General features: G+C 49.8%; 1 protein-coding gene across 4 annotated transcripts in view; it reads left to right on the plus strand.

Moving 5' to 3' along the window:
• Positions 1–23,930, plus strand: part of NRF1 (nuclear respiratory factor 1) — an 89,658-nt gene that overhangs the window by 52,790 nt on the left and 12,938 nt on the right. For all 4 annotated transcript variants that reach the window (XM_090041493.1, XM_090041490.1, XM_090041492.1 and 1 more), the window contains exons 8-10: positions 765–866; positions 5,170–5,327; positions 10,471–10,595. In XM_090041493.1, the coding sequence (XP_089897619.1) occupies positions 765–866; positions 5,170–5,327; positions 10,471–10,595 (385 nt within the window). The remainder of the gene's footprint in view (positions 1–764; positions 867–5,169; positions 5,328–10,470; positions 10,596–23,930) is intronic.

The raw sequence follows: 23,930 nt of genomic DNA on the forward strand, positions 1-23,930 counted from the left end.
ATGGAGAGTCCACCACCTCTTTGGGTAACCTGTTCCAGCGGTTCCCCCTGCTCCTAATGAGAGAATTTTTCCTAATATCCAACCTAAACTTCCTATTGCTCCTTGTTCTGTCGTCTGCCCCTGAGAAGTCCAGCTCCATCCTCTTTTGAACCCCCTTCAGGTAGTTAAAAGCTGCTATCAAATTGCCTGTGTCTTCTCTTCTGAAGACTAAATAAACCCAGTTCCCTTGGCCTCTTCTCATAAGTCATGTATTGCAGCCCCCCAACCATTTTTTGGCCTTCCGCTGGACTCTCTCCTATGATTCTCATTCATAAAATCATGGACAATGAGGGTTGGAAGGCAGCTCAGGAGGTCACATCTAGTGCAACCCCCTGCTCAAAGCAGAACCGGCCCCAACTACATCATCCCAGCCAAAAACCTCTTATGTCTGTGTTCTCAGCTGTTAAGTGGGAATGATGACAATTGCCTCCCTGGCAGGGATGTGAAGATGCACTGCAGCTTTAAATGCTTTGAAAAGGAATAACCGTATCTGGAAGTAATGGTTAATACTGCTAGGGGTTGGGGTGCAGGACCCCGTGGCCTATGACTTCCATGCTAGGTTACCTCAGTACTTGCCACGAATGCCTCCAGCCTGCTGTTACACTTCTGAGGCATGTTAGCTTTCTTGTTCTAAAGGACTTGATTGCTCTTTTATATCAAGGGAACCCTGGGATGCATAGTGGTGAGCAACTGAATTTTGTTGATTGTTTCCTGGTGTTTCCTAGGTTGGCACAGGTGCCACGGTCGCCACGCTGGCTGACGCCTCCGAGTTGCCTACCACAGTTACCGTCGCACAAGTGAATTACTCCGCAGTCACCGATGGCGAGGTAAGGGCGAAGGTCTGTGTGTTTGCTCATGTGTGCCGTGTACTGTGGGGATGTCTTGCAAACCTGCTGGTGTGCTTGTATCTTTCATGTATAAGCTTTGACTGGGAATACACATGCTTACTGCTGGGTACCGTTTTGGTAAAAGCAGGCATCAGCTTTAAAGCAGCACTGTATTTGAATTTTTATATGGGCCAGAGTTGGGAAATGCGAGTTGAGGGTTAATTCTGGCTCTCAGGCATGTGTGATCATGCCCATCATACCCTTTTATCAATCCATGGTGCATCCATACCTTGAATACTGTGCCCAGTTGTGGTTTCCACACCTCCAAAAGGATATAGAAGACCTCGAGGAGGTCCAGAGAAAGTCAACAAGGATGGTTAGCAGTATGAAAGGCCTTCCATGTGAGGAGAGACTAGAGGCCAGACCTATTCAGTTGAGAAGAGAGATGCTTGTGGGGGGGACATGATAAGGATTGACAAAATACTAAATGGTGAGGAAAAAGTCAGTTGGGGTTTACTATCTCTCTCAGTACAAGAACTAGGGCTCACAAAATGAAGCTAGTAGGTAGTAAGTTTAAAACTAACAAAAGGAATTTCTTTTTCACGCAGTCTGCCAATTAAAGTGTGGAACTCATTGCCGCCAGATGTGGTGGACACTAAGAGTGTAGCCAGATTGGAAAAGAGACTGGACACAGTCTTGGAGGAAAGTTGCATCAGTATCAGAACTTCCTAGACCTTAAATACTGGAAGCTGCACAGGAGAGAGGAGCGGTGAAAAAAAAAAACCCTTGTCAGACCCAATTCATTCTTCCTTTCAGGGTTCTAGTTTCTACCCCCGTGTGACACAGGAGACTAGGCAAGATGGACCTATGGTCTGACCCAGTAAATGGCACTTCTTACGTTCGCTTTCTAATAGTTGTGCATGCAAGATCTCAGTCCCAGTGTCCATTAGTGCCATGGGAGAAGATTCATGACTGATCACGTGTTCATTGTTCTAGGGATCAGAAATAACAGCTTCCAATATGCAGCTCCCCAAAAGCACTCAGTTTTGTGTTTACATCTGGGGGGTCTAAAGTGCAAGTCCCCTGGCTACAGCAAACGGCTTTGTGTTTAACACCAGCTGAATTGGTGGCAGAAAAGGACTGCGGTGTGGCCTTGAGCAAACTGCATCATTTCACTCTGCCTCAGTCCGCTTCTTGGGAACAGGAGGAGAGTTCTCCGTGGTGTCTTGTAGAGGCACTGAGGCTTTATTAACATGCAGGTTTTCCTCTGGTGATAAGACACTGTATAGATACTTAGTAAAGTTACTGAAAGCCCTGTTAGAAGCCCAGTGCATTCATGTTACTCACTCGTAGTTTCATCCAGATTTTTCAAAGTTGCATTTCCCGTTGAGGGCTTTGTGGTGCCAAACCAGGCTTTTGAAACTGAAACATCTAAACTTACGGTGCCAAAGCCCCACCTTGCTCTCTCACATCAAGAAACAAAATGCTGCTTTCTTTAAAGACTGTTCCTAGAACTCCCACAGCTGCCAGGATTTTCTTCCCCTCCTCCAACCCCAAATTTGTCTTGGAGTCAATGAGGCTGCTGTTCCACTCCAGGCTGTTGTCTGCCCTCTTGGCCACCTGCCGAAGTTTCTGGGTGAGGTGCCATCCCTGTGATGGCGTGCAAGGGTCAGCTTGCTCTGCTCAGTGAGGATTGGGTTTTCACGGCAATAGGTGGCAGTACAAAACAGCTTTGTTCTGTGCTAGGCTGCATTTCCATCTGAAAAACCATAGAGAAACAGGCTGTTTGTTTGGGGCTCCAGCCTTGAAAAGTACTTCGAATTCACACGAGGGTTTCCAGCACCAGTTATCTTTCTCTTCAGGCCTTGGGGAAGATGCGTTCAAAGGCACAAATGGCAATTAGATGCCTAACTTCCCTTGGCTTTCAGGGGGAATTAGGTGCTTAGCTTGTGCCATGGAAAACCTCCTAATTTACACAAGACAGGAGTACCTATTAGTTAAACTTTCCTGTAAAGACAGGTCCAGATTTTTGCTGGTGGGCCTCATTATCTACGTGCCCATTTTCTGCTGGGATTTCCCTCTATTTCATAGAATCGTAGAAAGGCAGGGCTGGAGGGACGTTCCAGAGGTCGCGACTAGTCCAACCCCCTGCCTGAGGCAGTGTCACCATCCTATGGAAGTCCCTGTCTAATCTAGTCCGAAACTGCACAATCAGTGTTGCTGGGCAACTAAAAGACCCATTGCCCAAAAACACCAAGAGCACCCAAACCTGCCACAGGTTAGGCAGGGAGATGAGGGCTGTCAGTGTCTTGCTGCTCACAGGTTGCTAAAATGCCTCTGAGTTCACAAAAGTTGTGGAGGGAGCCTTGAGCCTACAGATGTTGAGAACTACTGTGCTAAGGTGCCACCCTGCCCCATCTTCTGCCTTTGAATCTTTCCGCTCATTCCTTTCTCCACCACATCAAGTATGAACTGTTTCTCATCACCTTCAAGGCCTCTCACTTTTAGTCTACAGGCAACCCCCGCTTAGCACTCTTAATTGGTACCTGAAAAACCGAGCATTAAGTGAAACCAAAAGTATTTGACAACCCAAGATGGCGGCCACAGTTGTTTTTAATGACCCTAAGTGGTGCCCGTGAGCATTATAGCGAAATTCGCTGAGCGCTAAGTGAGATCAGGTATCAATTTCAAATGAGCGTTACAGCGGAATAGCACTAAGTGAAACAGCGTGAAGCAGGGGTTGCCTGTATTCTGGTATCTTAGCAAGCACCCCTCACTCCTTTCCCTGCCAGAAATGCGTGCCTAGATCCTGTGCTTGTTCATTTGGCTCCAGTACATCGTTGTACTTCTTTCTCTGTTGCCCTAATTGCATGGAATATTTTTCTTGAACTAATCTGTGAAGCTTCACTACTGTCCTCCCACAGCTTTCTCATTGTAACCCACTTCTGAGGTGAACCCTGCCAGAAACTACTGATGACTAGGTAGAGGGCTCTGTCTGTCTAGCTAAATGTATTGTGTAGCCCTCTACCTAGTCGTCATCAGTTTCTGGCAGGGTTCACCTCAGAAGTGACAGATAGATAAATCACACTGATAGACAGCAGATATAGTATTGCATTCGTTTATATACATTGTGCCTAGCTATATGAAATAAAGGATCTGGATTTCTGAATCTGCCTCTACCACTGATACAACATGGAAGAGATCACCAAAAATTCAAAGAAATAACTGTACCCAGGTGGGATAGACTGCATGCAATGGAGTAGATTTCCAATTCCGAGGGCTGTGACAGTAGCCTGTGAAACTTCCTGATGGTCAGCAGAAGGAGGCATCATAAGAGGATCTTCCTCATACAATGTGATCCACAGAATTGGAAGCTTAAGGAACCTTCATTCTTTGGTTCCAAGATACGCTGATCCCAATGCCTTGTATTCTGACCACGGGTTTGTGGCCACCTGCTCAGTGGTGTTGCCTCGGATGTGAAGGAATTCCTCCCAAGTGGAAGAAGGCAGGCTGGTATAGAGAAAGAGCTGCTGGGGGTCAGGAGTGGGGGAACTCTGGGAAGTGCAAGATTCTGAAGCCACAGAAACGTTGTTTGTGAGGGAAGGATGGGCTGAAATACCTAAAATAGATGAACAATGGGATGATTTGTTATTTGCACAGCTGCCTTAACAAACACAAGTGTAGAGTCATGAGATGTAAGAGGTGCTGCAGGTGGGTTGATGCAGCTTACAAAGAAACAATGAGAATAGTTACATATTTGTACAGCACCCAGCACAGTGGGCTTCTGGTTCATAACCTGGCTCCTAGGTGTTGCAAGGATCCAAATAAATATGATGACAGTGCTGGTGGGCCCAAGAGGCATGGGTCACCACACACCAGCAACCCAAATGTCAAGGGTCTTGCTGGTGTGACTGCAAAGGAGGTGGTTTGTGGGTCCTCCCTTTGGAGGGGCAACACTGGAGAAAGGACAGAAATGGTTTGAAAACTTAGCAAGTGGACCATGAGGTCTTGGGCTGCTCAGAAGCAGGAGCCTTCATCTCAGGAGCGAGTGAGAGAGAGTCGGAGACCTTCCAACATTATTTCAGCAGCTGGGTCTCCAAAGTGCTCTTAAGGGACCCTTTTTTCCAACAGAGGTGCTCATGGGATGTCTTGAGCAATAGGAATCAAAAATTTGAAGGGCTCTTTGAAAGGCATCTTGAATGCCTATGACTGTCTGTCTTTAAGAAGTAGCCACCCAGCTGCAGGTTGGCTCAGGGACAGAATTCACTGTCCCTGAGCCTGTTTCCTCTCCCCTTCCTAATAGGTGGAACAGAACTGGGCAACGCTACAGGGGGGCGAGATGACTATCCAAACGACGCAAGCTTCAGAGGCCACGCAGGCGGTGGCATCGTTGGCAGAAGCAGCGGTGGCAGCATCTCAAGAGATGCAGCAAGGAGCAACTGTTACCATGGCACTCAACAGGTATGTATGCAAAGGGGAGCCATGGGGATTGGGAAGGAACACAGTCTTTGAGAGGCTCCTTTCCATTAGGTTGGCTTTTTGTCACACTCGAGAGCAGTGCAGAAAACAGTGATACATTCAGAAGAACATTTTCTGTGGTCTCAATAGAGACTTTTCCCACCATGAATTTCAAACCCACCGAGAGCCCAGGTATTCACAGATCGTTTCCTGGTGTCCCTTTGTAATATGAGGAGGGCTAGTGAAATGGAAATGTACCATGAGGAGGGTGCATTCAGTCCCCATCCTTCTCGAGAGAGCCTGTTTGTACAGTGAGTATCCAATTACAGAAATGAACTTGCCATGCAGGTAGGGGCCATCAGGTGCTACGAACACCTGTTGAGTAAGCTGCTCCATTGCTCTGTCAATATTGTCAAGGGCCTCTCTGTTAAAGGTATGAAGCTGGTTTTATTAGGTATCTGGCAGTATTGGTCTCTGAGTGGAAATCAGGCGGCCAACTGTAGAAGGTGGTTGCCCTGTTTGCTACTGGAGGAGATTGGTAGGATTGTAGGAAAGTAGGGACCACACATGATAATCTAGTCCCCAGCGCCCTCCTCAAGGCAGCATCGTTCCTGATTAAACCATCTCATACAAGTGTCTGTCTAAGTCAACAATTGGTGACATTTCCTGCTGCCTGGAGAAGAACTTGATTTGGAGTGAGCTGTGTTGGTTGTGTTTTTAGGCAGAAAGGCATCTTGACACATCATGGTCTGAGAGTGAGGTGGGGTAGCAGCCTTGTAAAGGTTAAAAGCTTTTCTTTGAAGACCTGCTGAGGAAGGTGTTGAGTGAGAAGAAGCAGACAACCCCAGCCATGAGGAGAGGGGGAAGAATGTGAAGGGTATGGTTCAGAAGGACTTTTTGTCTGATCCTGCATTGAGGTTTTCTTTCGTCATGCATCTTATCCGGTCTCTGCATTTGCCCTGTCTCCTTGTTCTTTGGGTCCCTAGTTGAATATGTCAAGAAAAGAGTGAGCAAAGTATGCTGAGTGGTTAGTGTGGGGTTCCAGGAGCCCTGTTCAGTCATTGTTGAAACAACCACCATCATGCCTGTGATATTCCACAGTCAGATTTGCAATGTCCACTGCAGCTGGCTCAAGGGCAAACCTACAACTGTTTCTTCTGTGTGTAGAGGAAATCGCCTTCTCGTTCTTTCCCCGCCCCGCTCTCCTTATCCCATATCATCCCCTTTGGCACCCAGTGGGAAGAACCAGGTAAAATGTCCTGTTCTCATAGGCTGAAGGCAGTGCCTGTGCTTTGCAAGAGGTTGGGACTTGGACTGAGGGAATGGATTCCCATCTGCCACCACATTAAATTGATTCCCCTCTGTTTTTATTTTCAGCTGCTCATAAAAGACCTCTTGTCTGTAAGAGGAAAGTTCCTCTTTAAACGTAAGTGAGCAAATCTTGCAGGAGACAACACGAGAAGTGGCTGAACTTGTTCAGGGAACCCTAGGAAAGGCAGAGCCACACACACTGCCCCCCGTGCCATGCAGTGGTCATTGTGAGCTTCCTGCAGGGACTCAAAGGATGGGATGCAACCCTTAGTCTAGGGGACACAGAGATGCATGTCAGCAAACTTGTCAGAAGTGGTCAGTGGGTGGTTATCTAGTATTGGACATGGATAGTCCTGTGTTTGATTTCACCCCATCGTTGCTAGTTAAACCTCTTTAGAGCCATAATAATGAGTTCCTCCCCCCATCCCTGCATGGCCTGTGACCTTCTAATACTTGCATATTGCAATGAGTCACTACACCAATGGTTTTCCACCTTTTTGGGGGTGAGGTGCCCCTTATTAGATGTGAGGTGCCCTTCCATCACCTTTGTGAAATGAGCAGACCCAAATTTGAAATAACTGATTTATATATTGAGGCCTTGCCTCCTTGTAGATGGGGAGGCAGTTGGGGTGTGGGATTGTCTAGGCTTGAGCCTTCTCATACCTTGCTTATCTCCTCACACCTTGTGACATCCTTCAGAGGACCTAGCATTTCCGTCAGGTGCCATGGTACCCTGGCTGAGAATCACTGCATTACGCTGACAGCATCCGGGGTGAATGCATAGATACATCCGTATCTAGAAACCAGCTCCGCAGACATATGCCTTTTCATAGGACCTTCTCTCCAGCACATGCCCCTGCATGACTTGCCCCACCCTTAGTCAGAGGCAGCTTAGATGACAGGATTATTAACTTTAAATATCAGGATCCTTCACAGAAATATCTATTCCCTCTTAAACTGTAGTGTCAAAGCCAGCTTAGCCTTTCAGGGGGAAGATGGAGGCGGCCTTCACCTTGCCTCACATTTCAAGGCTTTCAGCAGACATTTTCCCTGCTTCAGGGTGGCTGTTGGTAGGAAACTGTGTGCACTGCAGGGGAAAATGTAGAGCCCGGTCCAGGCTCCTGTGCTGTCATGGTGCAGGTTACTTTTTGATGGCAGCGCTGTAATGGTGCCCCAGGAGGGCTTGTTAGCAAGCTGCAGTACAGCTGAGCTGATTCAGGGGCTCTCCATATATACGGGAGAATATGGCTGCCTGCAGAAATACCTGGAAGTGTCGAGGTGTTAGCGTTGGCAGCAGTCAGGAAGCGGAGGTGTATATTGAATATTTTTGCAGGGGTTAGGGTGAGGTTTCTGCAGGCACAGCCACTTTTCCCTGGCATTGTATTCCTTACTGTAGGCTCTGTGATAGAGCCACCAGCCTACCGAGACCCTTAGGCCCCTGGCACGTGTTGACATAATTGTCTGATCTTTCCAATCAGCTGATCCTCGGGATTGGGTAGGGCAACCCCAGATCCAGCACATGCCACACCTCCAGTTTAAAGTGCGATTACAAACCAGCTGTAAAGATATTCCAGTTTTAATCTTTGTGGCTCGTTTGCCATTATATCGCATCACAGATTGGCTGAACATGTGGCATGTTACATTTTATCAGTCAGTGATCATGTTAATCATGCAATAAATCTGACAGGGCCCTTAATATCTTTCCCTGATTGGCAAGAAATCTTGCTATGGGTTGACTGACAGAGTGTGCTCCACATTTAACACTGAATCATCCTCGTGACTGGACTTGGGAGAGTGAAACCATGGTCTGGCATCTGGAAGATCAGAGTTCTCTTACAAGATCTCCAGAGCTATTGGAGTGGTGCTTTGCTCCTCACAGTCCTTAAGGAGCATGGAGTTGCCATCCCATAACCCGTCCCTCCATCAGGTGCTGGCAGAGAGCATGGGGGTGTCCAGTGGTCACCTGCAGAGCAGAGTCATTGTAAACGGCTGATGTGCACCAGTTGTGATGAGTGGTGGGATCAGTGAATCACTGGAACAGGTCACCCAGAGGGGTGGTGAAATCTCCATCCTTGGAGGTTTTGAAGACCCAGCTAGACAGAGCCTTGGCTTGGATGATGTAGCTGGGGCTGGGCCTTCTTGGAGCATGGGGTTGGACTAGATGTGATCTCCTGAGGGCTCTTCCAGTCCTCATTATCTGTGATTCTGTGAACTGAATATGAGAAGCAGTAGACCTCTTCCAGGAAGAGAAGATGAGGGTGTATGTGTAGGCAGACTTAACCCTTGCCAATATGCATTATCATGAGTGGAGCACAGTGCAAATGGGAGGAATGTTTATGCGGCAAAGATTTATGTTCAGGGTTACAGCCTTCACGGCTCTTTGAAATAAACAGTTGCCCTTGAAAGTGAATTTAAATAAATCCTTCTCATGGCTGGAAGGCTGCATTACAGTAGCAAGCTAAGTCCTCATTCATCCCTGACTTTACTGTATTGGTGTTGCCTTTCCCACACTGTAAATGTCTTTATACCAGTGCAGTCATGCATTCCTCCTAGGTGACAGGAAGTGGAGAAGCAAGAAATTGGAATTAAAATGGTTAAATAGCAATGTATGGGAAGTTTGCCAAGACAAATGGCTTTCCAGTAGAAATGAGAATCCAACCCAAAAGAATTTAGTTAAAAGGAGCGTAAAACCCAAATAAAAATTAGAAACAGACAAGCATAGTTTCATAGTAGGTAAAGTCAGAAGAGACCTGAATAGATCAAGTCCGACACCCTGCTGTGGGCAGGAAAGAGTACTGGGGTCAAATGACCCCGGCTAGGTGATCGTCTAGCCTCCTTTGAAGACCCCCAGGGCAGGGAGTACCACTTCCCTTGGAAGTTGGTTCCAGATCCTAGGTGCCCTGACAGTGAAGTAGTGCCTCTTGATATCTAGCCTGAATCTACTCTCAGTCAAGCAATAGGAAGACTGAAAAACAAATCAGTTGGAGTACTGGAATATGAATGGCACTATTAAGAAAGGGTGTCTTGTATGATGACTTTGCCTCACTCCTCACCATAGAAACTGTTGAGGATTTTCTCACATACATACAGTGAAGAACTGTCAGATCCTGCTTTCAAAAGAAGGAGGTTCTGGATCATATTTATGAAAGACAAATCACTTAGTTTGGGTGATAGTCACCAAGAGTCGTAAAGACCTTGGAGAGCTGAGCCACTAACAGGGTAACAAATTACTAATGAACAGAACTGGGGAGAAACAAGCCTTTTAGCTTGGATTTAAGGAAGGCAGGCAGGACAATCTTGGGAAAAGCAGACCAGTGAATGATACTTAAGGGCAAGGTAGAGTGGTTGAAATGATAAATAAAGGCATAATTTAAAAACACTTAAGTGCCTGCAGTGTGATGGAGATACATTAGATGGTTTCCGTGCAGGGAGTTTCTGCCTCTCCAGTCTGCTGGAATTCATGGAGCATCCAACAAAACAGTGGCCGAAGGGAAGCTGCTTGATATAACTGACCTGGATTTGCTAGAGCCTTTGGCAAAGCCTTGTGTGAAAGGCTACTAAAGAAGCTGAGTGTGAGTTGAGAGGGATTCTTAGACTAGGAGAAAAGTACATATGGGATGGGCCAGTTGGGTTATCTTGTTCTCATTTCATCATTCCTCCACTAACAGGATCCATTCCTACAGGATAATTTCAGCTGTTTTGAGTTGGTGAGAGCACCCATCCATCCACCCTAGTTTGTGTTCCCTATGTGCGCCACTTTGTTCTGGTGGATCCTGTTGGAGCTGGGTTGCTTTCCTTCTAATCAGCCTCACTCTTTCTTGTCCTCTGCCTGCAGTGAAGCAGCCGCCCATGCTGTAGCCACGCTTGCAGAAGCCACCCTTCAAGGTGGCGGGCAAATCGTCCTGTCTGGTGAAACGGCCGCGGCAGTGGGAGCACTCACCGGAGTCCAGGATGCCAATGGTAAGAGGGGAGCACAAGTGAGTTGGGTTGTTTTTGGTTTTCAGTGGGTGGAATAAGTCACATACTTATTTGCTGCCACTGTAAGGGGATGACTCTCTGCAGGGGTAGTACCTTCCACCTCTTCTGCATCAAACACTTCCCTAGTGAATGCTTCCTGGCTGTATCTTTCCCCATGAGGTAGTGCAATCTGCTGCTTGCTTGCTTTATGGGCCCTTCTGTAGTGCATCTCAGTTGTATCTGGTCTGTGCAGTGACTTCTCTAACTAGTAAATCACAGGTTGCTGAAGTGGTGATGGTTATTAACACTGTAATGCAACATGGAGCAAGTGGAAACCAGCCACATGTCCTGGGTTCCTGTTAGGCCTTGGCTCAGGTGCTGCAGTGAGCAAAACACTGCTTCCCGTGTTCTGGGATGAAATGAATTGGTTATTTAAAGGATTTGGTTATGCGACTGAACCAGCAATGATCTTACAACCTGGACAGTTGTGAGAAAATGCTGCCTTGAAAGACTGGTCCATTTTAAATGTAATCCTCAAAGTGGAGAGTGGCACATAACGAGGTTACTGGGTGATGGGCGTTGAAGTTTTTTTGTTTGTTCTGCTAGTAATTTGGGTCTCAAATTCAGCCTCTGCTGAAATAATCCTAGTCTAGTTTTTAGTATTTTTAAATTGCTCCCCTTCAGGTGTGAGAAATGCAAGGGGGAAAAACAGCAGCATTTTTTGTTGCTCATGGTACATTTGTTGTTACTTTCTGGGGAGCCAGATGACCTGGAGAGGGAGCCCAAAGTAACCAACAGTCCCTTTTCCAAAAACGGGGAACTTAGGTGTTGCTCTTGACAAAGAAGTCAGGGATTTGGAACCACAGCCGAGCGTGGAGGTGGCCGGAAAGCCGTGCTTCCCCAGGGAGAGGCCCAGCCAGGAATGTGATGCCTTTTTCAGCCTTCCAGAAGGGTTTTGCCATTGATCAGATTTGGAAGAGGCCATCTGTGTCCTTTCAGAAGTTAAAAGCGGGTGAGCGAACCTGGCGTGCCTGTCCCCTTCGATCCATCTTCACCGTGCTTTCATGCTCTGGATTCCTCTGGGCAGTTCCATGTCTCCCTAGGCTCCGAGTCATTCTGCCTTATTCGGGCAGCATTAAAATGGTTTCTAATGTGCTCAGGTTTTACAGCGGGGTTTGAAATCAAATGGGATTTACAGTGCATTAGGGGGAGAGGCTCATTGGCAGTGTTTTCCTGTGTGCAGAACTCGCCCATGATCCCTCCCCTTGTTTCCTCTCCCCTTCGATCGCTCTAATCTCTGGTGGTATTAAAAGGAAGGGCTTTGTCTCTGCAGTAGGCCTTGCATGCACCGAGCAGTTAGTTTGACGGGAGGGAAGGAGACTGCAGCATCCATTGCTGTCCTGCTAGCTGGGCACGGAGGGATTTTCAGCCTTGATGTTGCACTTTAGATTAGTCTCCTTCCTTCCCCAAGCATCCCAGCTGATGGTCAGAGCCGGAGCGGGCTGAGCTGCTGCAGGTTAGCTCATGTACTGCAGGGGGAGAGCACGTACCCAAGGAGTTACTGCAGGGTAGCTGCACTGCCTGTCCTCACCCTCCTTCACCTCATAGACCCTCTTTCACCTCCAGCAACCTGCCTCTATGTCCACGGCCCCACTGACAGCAGGGCATGAAGCCCAGGTGTCCTCACTTCTGGTTCCTTCCTTCCAGGAGGGATTCTCCCCTTCCTCGGTTCCTCCATCACACGGTCATTTTTCCATGTGCTGTCGGGAGACCAGATGATCATTAAAGCAATACGTCCCTTATAGGAGAAGCAGGCTGATTTATAAAGAGAAGCTTCTGTCTCTACCTAGACACCGTGGTGACCAGAACTGGATTCATTATTGTAGAGGACAAGAGAGCCAAGCACTGTAGCTGGACTGAAAAAGGCCTGTGGATAATCTTATGATCAGTAACATTTATAGCTAAGGGAAACCAAATCTCCTGCCTTGGTGCAGTATAAAACTAGCTAAGTGCATTACAGCCGCCTCCTTCTTCTGGAGCATCTGCCATTGTGAGAGGCAGCACGCTGGCCCTGACGTCCCACGAGTTGGAGCCCTCATCTCAGAGGCACGTTCTTAAATACTTGGAAAGAAAATAGCACGGTGCTGCAGGCAAATGTCTGGGGCTGCAGCGCAGGGGCTCTGAGAGGGGACAGCCAAGGCCAAGATGGGTTAGATACCTGCTGGCAGATAGGCGCCTCACTGGTATCTGGGAAGGTGCAGAACCAATAGTCAGAGGCAACTCATGCCTGGGTTTGCAGCAGTAGTTTAACAGCAGGGGAAAGTGAGATGAGGAGAGACCCCAGAGTAGCCCTGCTCCCCCTTTGCAGGTTGCTGTTGTTCCTCTGGGCTCAGACGTCTTTGGTTATGAGCTGTCAGTGGGGTTTTGTTTGTGACAGTGGTGCCTTAGTGACGCGTGTGGGGCTTGGAGCGTGCACCATGCAGGTCGGTGGATGCAGGGTGCCGGAGACGGACCCCAGTGGGTATGTTGCACAGCTAGCCTAGAGGGGCCAGCTGCCAGTACAACTGGAATGGCCTGAAGGCTGGAGAAGAGGAAGGAGCCAGGGCTGCCGAGCAAGGACCTTGCCTCCATCTCTGTAGCAGATGAGATCGAACTGCAAATGTGGGGCTGATTAGACCAACCCCCGGCAGTGCGAACTCAGCCTGTCCACCCCCAAGGATATTCTCGGTCCTGACCTGTAGTACCCCTGCCCTGCAGCTCCTGAGCCCCATGGGGGGCTCTGCCGAGGAACCTCCATCTTGCCCAGCATCCCCTCCTGACTAGGGGCACTGCCAGGCACTCCTGCTGGCACAGGGGCTGTGTGAGGGGGTACAGACAGTCCCAGGTAGGAGCCTGCCAATGAGCTGCAAAATTATCACTCCCCATTTTGAGCTGGACCAAAGTGAGTCAGGCCGAGAGACCAGGGTGCGCCGGGATTAGCAGGCTGCAGTAAAAGCAGGGCGAGAGCATTAGGGCGGTTTGACGTGAGCATGGGTGGATTATCAGTCAGGGCTTTTGCAAACAGAAAGGAAATAAGGCATCGGGGTAGAAAGGCATCTGACAAGTTAGCATGGGGTAACTGGTGCTTGGCTTGGCATTCCTCCTCTCAGAGGGACAGGGCTTGGGTAGCACACAAGGGCCAATGTATTGCTTGTGCTTTTTGTATCGCTAGCAGTCATGCAGGAAGACTTCTCTGCACAGCCAATGATGAGGTGGGTACTTTGTTGGACTCTGGATGCAGTTACAGTCCAAAGCAGTCCTGGACCATTCCCTGAACTGTGTATTGCCCAAGATGTGGAGAAGGAAAGAAAAGAGCAAGAAAATAATATGCAGGGCAAAGCTGCACATGAAGGAAATGATTTATCTAGCGTCTGGAGGTCTTGGGGCAGAACGGTGACCCTCTGGTAACTGGGGCGAAGGAATCCTGTCCTTTGATGTGGCTTAAACACCAAACCCACAGGAACTGGTGTCTCCTGTGAGCCTCAGTTGTAGGGGGAAACAACCCAATGGGGTGCGGAGGCTGGGTGTTTCATGAAGCAGGGATTCACAGATTGTTTGGGGCTGGAAGAGACCTTGTAGATCATCGGGTCCAGCCCCCCTGCACTAGGGAGGACAAGTAGTGGGGGACAGCATGCCTGCAGGTCCTGGATGGGCAGGAGGGAGTTAGAACTGGGTGTGTTGCCCGCAGGCAGGGGGTTAGACATGGCTGGAGAAGGGCCAAGGGAGATGGTCCTCACCGGTGCAGCTTGAGAGGAGGTTGCAGTTGGTGGGGTGTGAACCTGCACCTCTGGGTGCAGCGTCAGCAGTGGGGATCTCCCAGGTGCTCCCCTGGGAGCAGCATCAGTGTTTTCTGCATTGACAGTTCGTCAGTCTTTGCCTGCCCCTGTATTCTCTTGTGTACTTTGGGTGTGTAACGACAGCCCCCTCACCTCCCTGTTTCCTCACTGACAATAGAAACCCAGGGGATACATAGCATGGATGAGGAAGTCTTTTTTGAAAGACCTGAATACACCTGGCGTCCCCACCCTGCAAACCCACTGCTGTTACTATGATTTCCAGCACTTGAATGACAGCTGGGCTGTTGGATGCTCTGGGGAGGGGCAAGCATTGCCCCAGGACTGCCACATGCCCTAGCACCTGGGCTTATGATCCCTTCTGCTTTTGGGCTCTGCTGGTTCTTGCCAGGATACAACAATTCATCTCCCCTTTGCAAGGCAAATGCTGCCACTTTTGAACACCTGCCATGACAGCGCATGCTTCTGCCTCTGTCCTGAATTGCTCTCATGCATTAATCCTGCCTGGCGCTGACTGAACAGCCAGCATAGAGGCACTGCTGATATTGGGCTGGCATGGGCGCTGCGGCCCTTTGCTTTGACCTGATGGGACTGATGATGCGGGGGCTGCTGCGCCCAGTTAGGACTAACGTGGTGCTGCAAAGAGTGACTCCATCATGGACTGCTTCCTCCAGTTCAGATACCTCCCTCTCCCTGAGTCAGCATGGGCCTGCTGAAATTCAGGTCCCTGGTTAGGCCTTCTGAAAAGGTTCCTTAAACCACCGTGGGGAGGGAGTCTCCATCTGATGGTTAAATCAAGGAGCTAGCGCTGGAAGCCAGGACTCCTGGGTTCTGTTTCTAGCTCTTCCAATAACTGTGTGACGTTGGGTGAATCACGTAATGTGTGCCACACCTCACGGAGCAGCAAGCCTTCATTGGCTGTGCTGTGTTTTGACATCCAGAGATGAAGGACTATATTAAAAGTAAAGTGCTGGTGTTCTCCCGGCTTCTGTTTTCTTTCCATGGAGACCTGCTTGGTGCTTGACTGGGGTGCGCCTGTTCCTTACGGACTTGGCTGCTGCAGCTCGCATGAATTCTCACCGCCCGTTTGTCTCTGCAGCGTGGGTCGAGGGAGGCATTTGCATGGCGAGAAGGCTTGGCTCTGTAGGGACCACGGTGGGTGTCTGCTCCCTGGATTTGTTCTGAAGTAGCATAGAAGAAAGTGAATTTTGCCAGAGACTGGGTTTCACCTCCCTCACCCTGCCCCCAAGCTCCTTCCAGCTTGGTCCCTGCTAGAAGCAGCTCTTGATTTTGCAGGTTTCCAATTCCACCGCACGGGATGACCTAGAACCCATCACCCAGCTCCCTGCTGCCCCTGTCACAGCTCCTGCTTGTCACCCGCCCTCCACATTTCCCCTTCCCCACCCCGGGAGCCTGGCATCCACTCCCCTGATCAGGCCGCTGAGACTTACAGTCCCTCCAGCTGTCACTGCTGATGCTGTGCTGGTTTAAGCACAGGGCCATTTACCTTCCACGTGCCCTGAATTAGGGGAAATGGACAGGAGGGCTGGGTCTGTTTAAAAATTAAAGCTGATTACAAGGCATTAACATTACATTTAAAGACACAGACAGTAGCCTCCGTGCTCAGCATCGCTGCAATATGTTCCCTTTTGTTCTGGGCTAGAGGAGAGCATGCTACTGGAAAGGAGCCTCTCTCTTCTCCTCTGGGCTGCTTGTTTTATTTGTACTTTAAAAATAGCAGCTTGCGGGTATCATTTCTGCTTGCTGCTTGAGCAGTTCTACTGCTCCTGCCCCGAAACCAACCACCCTTTGAGCGTGATCTCTCCAAAAAGGCTCCTCAGTGCTGATTGCAGCTTTCTTTCCCTTCTCCCAAGGGACGAACTACTCATGAGCATGTGTATTAGGAGTAAGCCCGCTTTGTCAGTCAGACAGGAGGCACTGTAGTAACATCCTGCCTTTCACTCTGCAGCATTTCAGGCTGCTACATAACAGAATCATTCTGGCTCTGAAATGCACCCACCTCTGGGGTGGGCAGCAGCAGCGAGTAGAAAACTATTTCACGTGAATGGCTCTGCTCCAATGCAACAAGGACTTTTCAGGGAATAGTTCGTCTTTAGATGTGGCTTTATACCCACAGTGAATGAAGCATGACTGTATCAAGAGAGGACTTCCCTGTGACTGAGTAGCCTAACCAGAATTGTAGCCCTGGGTGGGACTAGTCAACCAGCAACTCACCTGCTAAAACTAGCATCTCACCGGCTCAGACTGGAGCGCACACCAGCTGGGGAGGAACATCTCTGCAGGGGAAATATCCCTGACAGGAGCTGTATCTAAGATGTTTGTGTCTTAATAAGAGCTCCTGGTGCCTGCCCCAGAGGCTTTCTCCTTCCCACACATAGGGTCATTGTTCTCCCATGTCTTTCTAGGGTTGTCTCCCCCTTTCTTCCTCGCAGCAGGCAGAGCTCCATGGTTTGGGATTTGGCTGGATGTGGTTGAAAGTTGCTCCTGCACGGATATGCTGCTTGAACAGGAACGCGTCATGATTCTGAGTGCATTTGAAGTCTGTTTCTGTGCTGTGTGTATTGCGCATCTCTCTCTGTGGCCACTGTCCCCCGCTCCCCCCTCCCCCCAGTAGAGGTTTCATCCCAGTGCCACCAGTGTGAGCTGTAGTTAACAGAGCTGATAGCACACTGGGATGCATTAGCCAGTGCATTGCAAGCAGGGCAAAGGAAGTGATACTTCCCCTCTGCCCAGCGTTGGTGAGACCCCAGCTGCAGTACCTTCTCCGGTTCTGGGTGCTGCACTTCAAAAAAGACGTGGAGAATCTTGAAAGGGTGCAGAGAGGGGCCACGAGAACGATTTAAGGGCCTGCAGGACAAACCTTATGAGGAAAGACTAAGGGAGCTGGGGCTGTTCAGCCTGGGGAAGAGAAGATTGAGGGGGGACTTGGAGGCTGTCTATAAATATGTAAGGGGTGAATATCAGGAGCTGGGAGAAAAACTGTTCACTAGGGCGTCCCAGGGGAGGACAAGGAGCAATGGCTGTAAACTGCTAGAGGATGGTTTCAGGTGGGATGCCAGGAAGAACTTCTTTACAGCAAGGGTGACCCCGATTTGGACTAGACTTCCCAAGGAGGTGGTGCCGTCCCCAACCTTGGACATCTTCAAGAGGAGACTGGACAGATGCCTTGCTGGGATCATTTGATCTCAGCAGTATTCCTGCCCAGAGCAGGGGGGTTGGACTCGATGGTCTTTCGAGGTCTCTTCCAGCCCTTCATTTCTGTGATTTCTATGATTCAGTCTTCCTGGATGTCCCAGAAGATGCTTCAGAAACTGCACTGTGTAACACCTCTCTAGGTGGAGGTACTGGTAGAAGGAAATGATGGAAAGGGAGCAGGTTAAAAGCAGCAGCCTGCTGTGGTAGTATTTCTGGTATGTGCTTGGGCAGGATAGATACCATCGGTCTCCTTCCCATAACAAATCCCTTGGCTTTCGGCCCACCAGAGAGCCCCATGTGTCTCGCTGTGACACACCAAGACATTTGAAGTCCGGGCCAGTTTTGCTAAATGTTGCTAAACCAGGACTCTGGGATTTGGGCTCTGCTTCCTTTGCTGATGCCTTGTTGCTCACCGTTGCTGATGTCTAGGCTGTAGCACAACCTTGTCTTCATTAGGGGAGAGGGTGAGTTCTTACCACGTGTTGGCTAAGGGCCGAGTGAAGACAGCAGGCGGAGATGCATACTGCGTGGTGAACTGCCTTCCCTTCACACAGCAAATCCTAGGGTTAGCTTCCCTGTGGCAAAGCTTTCCTAACAGATCCATCCTGACTCACTAGAGCTGGGGTTTTTGAGAGGGTCATATAAGTAAGAGCCCAAAACTGTTCAACTACAGCTGTCAGGGATTGGGTGCCTGTTTCCCTAGGCATCTCTGAGTAATGGTGGTCAAAGGCTTTTATCTGAGGATGGGTGATTGTGTAAAAGCCATCCTAATGAGGGGGAGCGGGATTGCGGTCTGTTCAGTGTGCATTTCCCACTGAGTCTTGTGTCAGGAGTTGAATTGGCCCAGGCCCACTGAGCTTGAGGGACCAGTGCTTCCAGAAAAGCCAAGGTAATCCCATCCCTCAGAAGGATCTTAGGGATGTGGATGCATCGGGTCCGTTTTGAAGCAGCCCTGCGGAGAGGGGACTCCAGACACTCGCCAGTGAAAGGCGGTGGTAGCGTTTTGCAGGTAGCACCAACAGGGGTTTTGCCAACTTAGTCGTGTCAGCAAGAGGCCTGGTCCTGGCCAGCAGGGCTGCGTAGCATAGACCAGCTCGCGGCTGATGGCCCGGCTGCTCCCAAACAAATGCAGTTCGTTCCATGCACCTCCACAGTTGAATTCAGCGCTCAGGAAAGGGCTGACTGAGCATAAAGCCAAGTGTATGAGATGCTCCACAAGCACTCGGGGAGTCCCAGTCACTTTGGAGCCTGGGCAGAGAGAGACGAGGCAGCACCCATGTCCCCTTTTGGTACAGCTTCAGACTACACAGCAGGGCAGTAGAGGGGAGTAGCTAGACGAGAGGCTGCTTCAGGCTCGGGAGAAGCTGGTTTCTCCTCTGACTACGCAGGTGGGCAACTGGGGCCAGGCACTCTGCCCCTGGCTTTGTCAGGTGTGTGGGTAGCATCTGATGACGTACGCCATCACCTGCCACATCCCATACTTTTCTGAGCCAGTTAGTCTCTGAGGTGCTGCCCTGCCCTGCCTTCTGTCTGGGCGTCCTCATGAGAGGTAAACAGGGCTGGGGTTGCCTTGAATTGGTCTAGATCAGGGGTGTCCAGCTGAAATGGGCCGGTTGGACGTATTCCCTGCCAGCAGCCACAGGGTGGGTCACCTGGCCCGTGGGTCTTCTCACAGTTGCTGGCAGCCACCGGGTTAATGAGACACCCCCCCCCCCCCACCACCATTTCCTGTTGCCGACTGCCACTGATTTTCATTGCTGGCAGAGATCGAAAACCATAAATTCAATGGCTGGAAAACGTGAGCGTCAGTGGCATTAACCACCTGGGTGCTAGCTGCATGGAGCGTCTCCAGCCCACAGGTTGCATGTGGGATACCTGTGGTCCAGGTGATGATGGGCACTGTCATTTCCATAGCCCCTGCTCCCGTGTCTCCGAGGAGCCTTGTGCAGTGGGTCTTGTTTGTGCCATTAGGGCACTGTTCCCTGGCTCCTGGCAAGCTGCCCGGTGGCCAGCTGTTGAGTTGAGTTTGAGTAGCCCCTGCTTCAAGACAGGAGAGGCCACTAGAAAATGTTATGGGTTTTTTGCTGGAAGGAAAAACCTAACTCAAGGGCAGCATTGAGCTCCAGGCTTTTAATGGATGCCAGCGGCAGAGGGATGCTATCTGATCCAAATGGGAAACTGGCTCCCATCCCAGTAAGCTGTTGTAACCCTGTAAGGGCTCTTATGAAATGAGAGGGCTCTCGGGCACTCCCCCACTGCAGGAAGAAGCAGCACCTTGTAGGTTAAGCTAGAAGCAGGGGCTTTCCTAGGCAAATTTCTCTTCTTTAGCACTCTGAAGCAGGTGTCTACGTCTGTCCCCTCCAGAGGGAAGTGGCCATGACATGCACGTTAGTTGGAGCTGTGCAGTCAGAGCTGGGTTTCTCTTTCCCTGCTGAAGGGTTAGCCCCAGGCACTGCTGCCCCCATAGTCCTTGCAAACTCTTTCCTTCCATGACGTAGATGGAGGATATGCACTCCACTGCCAAGTCCCGTGATGCAAAGCAATGTATCCAGGTACAGCAAGCTGTCAATTTCCAATTGCTCGCACTGCCCTTAGAAAGCTCCATCCCTTCTTAGCCAGGCTTGGAGACCTTGGAAGCCCCTTATTTAAAATGTTTGCTGCTTTAATTGTAGAGTCAGTCCATGGTTTCATTTGTCCTCTCCCTCCACTCCCAGGAGCAGGGACTGTTTTTAAACACCTTAAATACCCAAACCAGTCGGTCTTGCACCTCCAGATGTGACTAAGCATCTGGTCCATAGCTGTTATTCATGCGCATTGTCTTGCTGCAGTCAGTGGAAGGAGCCCTACAAAGAGGTGGAGGCTGGAGCCCCACCTGGGCTGTGGCTAGGCTGGCAGTGTGGGTGGCGTGTGTTTGAATTCCTCGTCTGAGCAGGTCACACAGGACACTTCTGCATTCACAAGACGTATCTCCCCACCCTCTGTCGCTTGCTGTCTCCTAAGCTTCGATGGCTTGGGTTTGGGAAAGGGCTAGTTGCTCCTGCTAAGTTGGGAGTGAACAGGAATGCTGTCTCCCCCCAGCACTTGACATTGCTCAGCTGGTTACTGCACGTGTGGTCTTTGTGTGGAGCATTAGGCCCTGACCCCTGCCGCCCAGCTTCCAAGGGAAGTGGTGCTGGCTCCTACCTTAGGGGTCTTTAAAAGGAGGCTTGATAACTACCTGCTGGGGGTCATTTGAGCTTAAACTTAGTAGGGGTCATAAGAACCCTGTATTCATTCCTGCCCATGGCAGGGGGTCAGACTAGATAATCTGTTCAGGTCCCCTCTGACCCTTCTTCTATGAAACTATGAAACCCATGGGTAACAGCTGGCTGCAGACCTGTGACCGGCCAAACACTCGTCACAGATTGAGGGAGCTGCTGGCAAAGGCCTGGGCGGCCATTCGGTCATTTCCTGATGTCCCGCAGCGGACGCTCGCCTGCCCTCCTCCACCCACACAACCAGGGAGATCAGCTTGGTGAGCATGGACCTGCTTACAGTGGAGGCTGCTGGAAGGGCTGGCATGGCAAACCGCTCTTTCCTGACCCGGCACCCACAGGGGACTAGCTAAAGCTGCAGAGGACAGCGGGTCTGTCCCTCGAGCCCCTTGTCTCCCAGTGACCTTCTCAGCTCCGGGAGACAGCTTGGCTTTGCTGTAAAGCAGCTCATGTGACTGCAGTAATCCGCAGCCAGTAAACAGCTGGGCAGGAAGATTGCAGAAGGAGTCGCCCTATTTTCCCGCACTGCGGGCTCTGCAAGAGAGCATGGGAGCCGGGCGGCTGGTGCTCTGGACCCGCTTCCCCGCATGATGCCTTGGCCTCATGGCACAGCCACATCACCGGCTCCCCTCCAAGGCCAACTCCCACCAGGCGTCCTGCACACTTGGACAGGAAATAGTCATTTAAAATGGGCTCCACCAGCCCATCAGCAGAGCAGCGCATTTGGAGCAAATCCAGCCACGGCTACAAAACGCTCTCGTAGCCGGAAGGCGCCTGCATCGGCGTGAAGCTGCTAAATAAACTGTGGTTTGCGAGAGGTGATTGCTGCAGAAGTGGCTTCCTTTGGGCCCTTCCCAGATCTGGACCTGAATCTGACTCTTTCCCCACCCCGCTAAGAATAACACCCCTGGGCTTTGTTATTTCCAGCCCTAAATAACTCTCTTTCGGCGGAGTCACAGGCCGCTAACATGCTCGGCTAAGGAGGCTGCTCGCCAGCTGTCCCTAGGCTGGGCTCTTCCTCTGAGTGACAGCTCTGCACGTGCCGCCTGGGACTCCACGCGGCGACGTGCTGACAGCGTGCCTTCAGATAAGAGAAACTCCTTCCCCCGAGGAGTTCCCAGTCCAAAGCCTGGCATGGAGAGGGCACGAACTGGTGGGGAGAGGCAAAGGAGGCGTTAGTGTAATCACAGCGCCTTTTGCTGCCCCTCGTCCTCTTGTCTGTTTTTAGATCGCAGTAACTTTTCTGTCCTTGTGAGGGTGTGAGCGAGTGGGGAACCTCCGGCTGTGGATTCCTGAACTTCATCTCTCTGCATCCCTGGGGAGTTACGCTATGAAAACTTAAAGGATTTTCAAGGGGAGCCTTAATTGGTATTAATTGGGTTCTGCCTTCTAGTGTCTAGTGCAGTAGAGTACACACCGTACGTGCAGCCACAGCATACCGTGCTCATACGTGACCCTCGTTCCTCGGCCTCGGCCCTTTTCTGGAATTCGTTAGGTAAAGAGCAACCACTTCGTGCCTGTATGGTCTTTGGTTTCTCTTTTGGGTCTGCCAAAAATGCCAACAGGGTGTATGCATGGCATGGATAAGTTGTCCGCTAGGACCTGGGCCGAGACAATCCCTCATTTCATATAAGCTCTGAACAGCCTTCAGAAGTGGCCATCTGTTACTCCCGGCCTGTGACAGATTTGAGCAGGAGATCTAGCTGGGAAAGGCTCTGCTTTCTATTCCCCTGAGCCATCACCAGGGGAAACCGTCATTTTTTTTGTTTTCAAGGGCTAGTGGCGTGCACAAAAATGCATCCATTGTATTTAAAATGTGTGTGAGTGAGAGAGAGAGAGAGCGAGCATGTCACATGTATGTGCAGTTATAAATATATAAATTTATAGTGTGTGCACATAAATGCAGCTGCATTCACAACTCCTTTTCACTGCTGGCACATGTACAATAGTTTCAACTCCTTGAAGTCACTGAAATCAGTCACTGGAGTTTTCTCCATCAGTGCCATTGGCTCAATGACAGTTTCCTACCATTTTAAGCCATGTGTTACATTAAATAGTCCGTGAAGCATCTTTGCTGCTGATTTTCTGACGTAGAGTTTTCAAATGTGTCGGTCTTCTACGTTCAGGTGTGACCTGGACACTAAGGGCACCTATACATGTGTAGCGAAGTTGCTCCAATGCACTGTAATTACAGTGCATCAGAGAAGGCTTAATTAGTTGAGTCTGCTGGAGTATGGTAATTACCACGTTCCAGCAGACTCCAGTGCCACGTGTATCAGCATCCCTGCACTGAAAAATGGCAGCAGGGACACTTAAAAGCTTGTTCGATGAGCTTTAGTTAAAGTGCCCACGCCACTATTTTTCAGTGTGGGGACGCTGATACATGTGATGCTTTAGGCGCTTTAATTAGCGTGGCTCTTGGAGCTGCTTTAATTAAAGCCCCCTCTCCCAGAGTACATGTATAAATGCCCTAAGGAGTTCAGAGTTGCACTAAAAGTTAGTGGTACTTTATGTTTTAAGTCAGGCAGGACAGAAGGAAGTCTGTGACCATGGGGAGTTTCTTCTTTCTCTTCAAGCATCAGCCAAGATTGTTGATGCCTTCTGTTCTGTCACTAATGGTAGGGAAGAGGCAAAGCAGCCAGGTATATCAGGAGTTTTCTTTGCATCTTCGTCCGTGACATCCCACTGAGGGTATGCCAGAACTTCAGGTCCACATACACTAGATCTATGCAGAGGGGACATCTGAAAGAGCCACAGATAATGGAAAGAAATGATCATTCCTTCCACTACACCAGTGGTGCTCAACTTGTTAGACCTGAGATGCACCTTGTTCGACACAAGACTGAAGGCACCCCCCAGAAAATGTCGACTCTTAATTTGCACTCTTTTTTGGACTCCAGAAGAAATTAGGTTGCTTTTCTGTTGCAAATAGCTTAGAAAGACCACAGCAGGTCAGGATGTTTTTAACACCATGAATTCCTATTTGAAACCTCTGGGTTTATCTTGTGAATCGTGTCTGCCCATCTGACATTGAA

The sequence above is a fragment of the Crocodylus siamensis genome, chromosome 4 (assembly GCF_052110815.1).
Source record: "Crocodylus siamensis isolate JL-2025a chromosome 4, ASM5211081v1, whole genome shotgun sequence".
In the NCBI taxonomy this organism is placed as follows: domain Eukaryota; kingdom Metazoa; phylum Chordata; order Crocodylia; family Crocodylidae; genus Crocodylus; species Crocodylus siamensis.